At 35.8% G+C, this 6,474-nt stretch overlaps 1 protein-coding gene across 1 annotated transcript; it reads left to right on the top strand.

Annotated features, from left to right (window-relative positions):
- The first annotated feature begins 509 nt into the window (after positions 1-509).
- Positions 510-5,783, top strand: LOC127125874 (phosphatidate phosphatase PAH1). Its single transcript, XM_051054721.1, has 11 exons — positions 510-766; positions 887-2,408; positions 2,510-3,096; positions 3,193-3,266; positions 3,489-3,573; positions 4,617-4,703; positions 4,797-4,869; positions 4,979-5,022; positions 5,130-5,258; positions 5,353-5,451; positions 5,552-5,783. The coding sequence occupies exons 2-11, from the start codon at positions 1,040-1,042 to the stop codon at positions 5,609-5,611; spliced, it is 2,607 nt and encodes an 868-aa protein (XP_050910678.1). The 5' UTR covers positions 510-766; positions 887-1,039; the 3' UTR covers positions 5,612-5,783.
- The last annotated feature ends 691 nt before the right edge of the window (positions 5,784-6,474 follow it).

The raw sequence follows: 6,474 nt of genomic DNA, 5'->3' as shown, positions 1-6,474 counted from the left end.
AATGCGGCCGTTGGAATTTCAAATTTGAGAAAGCACTTTTTTCAACTTGTCATGTGACATCGTGGTTTAACCTCTGATGTTTGGCCGATGTCGTTATCAGATATCATCCGACCACAACACATATCATATGATTGTTATGCTCCTTAATAACAGCTGATTGTCTTTGAACGACCACTAAGAAATCACTTAAAAGTTCATTCATTTTTTAATTGATGGATGGGACTTCACGAGGTCATTTGAATTAAGTGGTCGAATTTTAATCTTTCATGTTTGAGGAAAATTCAATCAAATATATAATATAATTAAAGAAAATAACAAATTTTAAAAATCATCTTTATCAAAAAAAAAAAAACATTCCTCTCTTCTTCGTCACTTATTTTATTCAACGTGTCATAACTAAATATCTGTACCTTTTTCTCAATTAAAAATAAGTAATTTTTCATCAAATTAATGAAACAATACTTATTCTTCCCTCTTAAATATAATAGTTTACTTTAAACAAACAAAACTGGAAGAGAGAGCCACAAGGTGGCCGGTGTAGTACATAGCATGGCCAATATTACTACTAGGAAATGACTAAAATATCCTCGTGAGGTTGAAATTATGGGATCAGTTAGAAAGAAATGCATATATACACATTCAATGCTAGCTTCTGATTTTGTCTCTTCAATCCAATTTCCAACCCATTTTGCGTGGAAAAATCTAACACCATTCAAAGCACTTCAACTGCACGAAACCTCAACTACAAGATTCGTTTTCTCAATCTGTAAGTCTCAATCTTCTTCCTGCTACTGCTTTTGTTATTATCATGGAGTTATTTCCAACATTGAATATGAATGCACGTTTTTTTTTTACTTGAATTTGACTTAATCTAAATCCAATGCAGTGCTGTTGTTGCAAGATTTCGTAATTACCATAAAGAAACCAAGAAATTCAGATGATTTTGTGTATAGTTCTTTAGAGAATACTATTTTTTTGATAATCTTGGATCATATTTTCAAATTCAAGATTGTTTTTTGGGCCTCCCAAAATTGACAGAATGGACGTGGTAGGAAAAGTTGGAAGCATAATTACTAAGGGGGTATATTCAGTTGCTACCCCTTTTCACCCCTTTGGTGGTGCTGTTGATGTTATTGTTGTTCAGCAAGAAGATGGTAGTTTTAGGAGTACGCCGTGGTATGTTCGGTTTGGGAAATTTCAAGGTGTTCTTAAAGGTGTTCTTAAAGGTGCTGAGAAGGTTGTTAGGATAAATGTTAATGGGGTCGATGCGAATTTTCATATGTATCTTGATAATTCTGGGGAGGCTTATTTTGTTAAAGAGGTGGATGGTGATGATAATGTTGACTCGAATGTGGTTGTTACTGAGTCTGAGTTTACTCCAGAAGATAATAGTTTGAAAATTGATGTTACTGGTCGTAGACTTGATCATAGCGTATCTGATTTGGGGGTGCTTCGGCCGGGGGGTGACGATCCTTCATCGGTTTTGCCGAAACTTCGAAAGGCGGAATCGGATGTTGATAAGAGATTTTATGAACTTCAAGATGATCAACTCGTGATTGAAGATTCAGCTGATTTATTGGAATGTGAAGAGAATTATGTGGATTCGCAGGATTCTCATTCGGGGGTGATCTTGGTTACTGTTGATGGTCATACGTTGACAGTCCCTATCTCTGAATCAGAGCCAACTGAGGAAAATTTGGAGTTAGATGCTCTTCAATTTCATTTGGGGCCAGCTGAAGAGACTGTTTTCTATGAAGGTGAAGAGGAGTTTAGTTCCATTGAAAATACATGCACTACTGATGATGTTAGTCAGCTGGATGCTTCAACAGCTGATGTCCCATCCAGTATTTATAGCTCCAACGTTGATAATAGTACTCTTGGGATCCATCTGGAAGATTGCCAAAGAGAGGAGGCACCTATTTGTCACATGGAGGAAACTGACACTGAAGAAGCTGCATCATGTATAAATACAGAAAGTGTCTTCAAAAGTTGTTTGGACTTTCATGAATTTAGTCAGCAGGCTGAAAATGACAATTTACAAAATGATGGGTCCTCATTGGTGGATCAAAATTCAGCTGAGGAATCTAATGAAAATGGTTCAAATGTTGATGAAAATGAAAAAGAAAGCATCATACAATCTAGAAATATTGACGGGTTATCTCCCCTTAGTGTGCCTACTTCTTCAGGTGATAGTATTTCTCCAAATTTAAAAACAAAACTTCAAGGGGTTGATAAGGATGCATCAGCTGAAGTTGATACTGGTTCTGGCAGTCATTCTAGTACGAATGATGTGGAGTGGAATGATAGTCAACAAACCCATGTACTTGAAAATACTAGTGAGGAAGATAATGTAACAGCACCTCAGACATTGACTTCCACCGACGGGGATCAAAGTCATTTTGATTCGAGTAAGGACTAAGAATCATGCTTCAAATTATTTTATCTTTATCTTGCAGCTATTATTTGATTTAGCCAATTGTTGATATACTTTTCTTAATAAATTTTGCAGGATTCGACATCTCACTTTGTGGTCATGAACTTAAGGCGGGTATGGGTTTTATAGCAGCTGCTGAAGTGTTTGAGGCACATCGAATATCTGCAGAGGAATTTAGAGTCTCTGCACCATCAATAACTAAGAATAAAAATCTTGTAGTGAAGGTCAGAGAGAGCTATCTACTGTGGGAAAAGGCCTCCCCTCTTGCTCTTGGAATGGCAGCATTTGATTTAGACTTACCTGTTGATCCTGAAGATACAATTCCTGTGGGACAGGATTATACGTTGAAGTCTAGCAATGATACTCCTAAACCATCTTCTTCTAGACGTAGGTGGAGACTCTGGCCTCTTGCTTTTCGAAAAGTAAAGACAGTTGAGCACAATAATGATGAATCAACTGAGGATATATTTTTAGATTCCGTATCTGATTTGTTAGGTTCTGTTGTTGAGCCAACTCAAACCTCTGTTAGGCGTGAATCTCCTCCCAAGCAATTTGTAAGGACAAATGTTCCCTCTAATGAGATGATAGCGTCATTGAATCTCAAAGATGGTCAAAATATGGTAACGTTCAATTTCTCTACAAGGGTTCTAGGAGCACAACAGGTTTGACATTCTTTAACAATCCAGGTTTCCATGTCAGTTTATGACATTGGTTGGCCATTTTGCTTATTTCTGTGTGAACTGTTAACTACGTAACAGGTTGAAGCTCATCTATATTTATGGAAGTGGAATGCGAGAATTGTAATTTCAGATGTGGATGGAACTATTACCAAGTAAGGACTACTGATAGTACTTCTTAGGCTATTAATTATACTTTTGAACTTGACAAAGATACTGCTTACTGTTCTTTACCTTAATAATCACTTATAGTACTAGCACAAGTTATACTAGATTCAGCATGGTGTCTTACAACTCCCTACATGTACATAATATTATATGCCCAATCCCTCATTATAAATGAACATATTTGTATTTTACTATTTTCTTCCTTTCAGATCTGATGTTTTGGGGCAGTTCATGCCTTTAGTTGGAAAAGATTGGAACCAGACTGGAGTGGCAAGGCTTTTTTCTGCTATTAAGGTATTCATTTACTTGTACATTCACATCTAATTTTATTGAGATGCAATAGGATTGTATATGTCAAACATTTGATAGTGTAAATTTAGAAGATATTCCAATCTTGTGTCTTGGTCATGCATTCAAATTTTCTCTGTTGTTTCCACCATTTCATTATGTTTATGTCACAACCTCCTTATACCACATGTCCCTTTACTTATCTGTCCGCATGCTTTTCAGATTAGGGTTTTGAATTTTCAGTTTTGAGACAAGAAAAGAAGGTTAATTTACCAAACAACTTTTGTTAACTTAACGGGCATTCTTTTTTAAGGATGCGATGAATTGTAGACTAGAAGTGCTTGTGGCAAATATACATGCACGCATTAGCAGGTTTGAGATTGCTTATAGAGTGATCCTAAAGCCTGGTTTTGCTCTGTGAGCCTACAAAACTGGTCTTTACCATATGTTGAGCACTGCCCCCACTTATAAACACATTTTCGGACGTGATCCAATGTAAGGCTCTTAATACACTCCCCGTCATGTTTAGGACCAAACCTTTGGAGTGTGACTCAAGTGGTCCGATAGCAGTGACCTAATAGTAGGTGGCCCAATAGTACTTGCATAGGCTCTGGTATCATCTTAGAATTTGGGTTGAGGGACTAACTCTATCCCTATAAAACAGGCTTGTAAGGCGATGACTGCTCCCACTTATATACACATTTACCAGCCTTATCTCATCCAATGTGTGCCTCTTACCAAACTGAAATGATATCAACAGCATCCACAGTCCTCTTTTAAGGCTTTACAATGTTGACATGTTTTTTCCCGTTTCTCTTTGCACACGTGATGAATAATTGATTTAGTGCTGTATTTTTGCTTACCTTCTATTCCTTTTAAATTTAGATGCAAATATATTTCGTGATTATCAGCACTTGGCATAACTGCTTCATTTTGTTTGATATAAAATGTTGCCCAGCATCCTTGTTGTAATCATCATGATACTTATTGTTTCATTGAATTTTATTTAAAGAATATTCATGTCTAACACTAGATTATGATTGTTTTAGGAAAATGGATACCAGCTACTGTTTTTAAGTGCCCGTGCTATTGTCCAGGCTTATGTAACCAGGAAATTTTTGGTTAACCTGAACCAGGTATTCATTTTTTTAACACCTTGCATCTTGACATCCCAGTTATCATTGTTAAAGTACTGCATTCGCTGATACCTTAAGTTTGTATATTTACAGGATGGAAAAACCTTACCAACTGGACCTGTTGTTATTTCACCTGATGGATTAATTCCCTCCCTTTACCGAGAAAGTAAGGAACTTCAATGTGATAACAATTAAGGTTTTTTTTTTTTTTTTTACATATATACATATATACATATCTAACTTGCATAATCTTTTGACTTATTTACATATGGAAGTAATAAAAAGAGCTCCTCATGAGTTCAAGATTGCTTGTCTAGAGGTAATATCTATACACAAATCTTTATATCACTAATCTGCAACTTGAAAGCTCTATAAAAGGCATTTTCTTACTAACTTCTTACCTGTTCGGGTAATAATGTTTTGCAGGATATCAAAAGACTTTTCCCTTCTGATTACAATCCATTCTATGCGGGGTTTGGCAATAGAGACACAGATGAACTTAGTTACAGTAAGATAGGAATTCCAAAGGGCAAAATATTCATCATCAACCCTAAGGTGTGAATCCATCATGGATTTTTGTTATTTCTAACAGTTGGCATTTCCTTTAAGTCCCACAGGATACTAACTAAATGTTAATGAATACCAATAGGGCGAGGTGGCAATAAGTCATCGGGTCGATGCAAAATCTTATACATCACTACACACACTCGTCAATGACATGTTCCCACCTACGTCTGTGCTTGAACAGGTGAGAAAGCAAGCATCTAACAAAACAACCTGTAGATTCGATTGGCTACTTTTGAACTTCAAAACTAACAAATTCGGTTTGCAATTTCTATTTGTGGCAGGAGGACTTCAACTGTTGGAATTATTGGAGACTGCCTCGCCCACATATTGATTGTGATTAGTTCACTGTTCATTTGGTTAAAAAATTTACTAGGATTCTTTGGTATTGGGCTATCCAAGATGTTAACAGAAATGCTATTTGTTCAACCTACTTGGCACAAAATTGTGCCATGCTTGTAAAGTTTGTTACTATAGTGAAATTCATTTATGACATACAAGTTTCTTAGGGATTCACTGTGATGTTCATGCTGCCCTTGCTTTGTTTCTTAGTTCTGCAATTCATTGACATTTTCAAGTTAACTTCCGGATCTATAGAGAATTCTCCATACATTATCCCATCATATAGATCCGGAAGTTGTAGCGTGGTAATAAGCTTGAACACCATAATTTCATTAAGAACTCTAAGCCATCTACTCCACAAGTATTTGAGAAGGAAATAAGATGTAGCAAACACAATAGAGAAAAAGAAAAGCTAAACCATCAAGCATTCAAATCCTCTCCTAAATACATGCATAAATATGTTTAAATATGAAGACCTAGAGAATAATCAAATGCTCAAAAAGAGAAAGATAGAACAATAGAATTAGAAAGAAACCAGGAAATCCTGGAATAATTTTCATGTTTAGCAATTATTTCAGACGGGTTTGCAAAGCAAGGGATAGTATGTCATACAAAACTGAATTTATCAGTGACGAAGACAATAATTTGAAAAAAATGGTGATAAAGCAAAGCAACAGCTACAACTTATATAGAGGTATTAAGCTGTACGCAATTTATTCATAGCAACTCATAAGACAAAAGAATACGGAATTGAAACTCAAAATTAATTCTCGTTATTATTCTGTGAATGTGTACAAGGGAATATATATACAAAGTTGGTAACAAACTATTCCTATAAAAAAAGGAGAAAAGGAAACGATAACGG

This window comes from Lathyrus oleraceus, chromosome 3 (genome assembly GCF_024323335.1).
Source record: "Lathyrus oleraceus cultivar Zhongwan6 chromosome 3, CAAS_Psat_ZW6_1.0, whole genome shotgun sequence".
In the NCBI taxonomy this organism is placed as follows: domain Eukaryota; kingdom Viridiplantae; phylum Streptophyta; class Magnoliopsida; order Fabales; family Fabaceae; genus Lathyrus; species Lathyrus oleraceus.
Note: the sequence above shows the minus strand (reverse complement) of the source record. Positions and strands in the feature narration are given on the sequence as shown.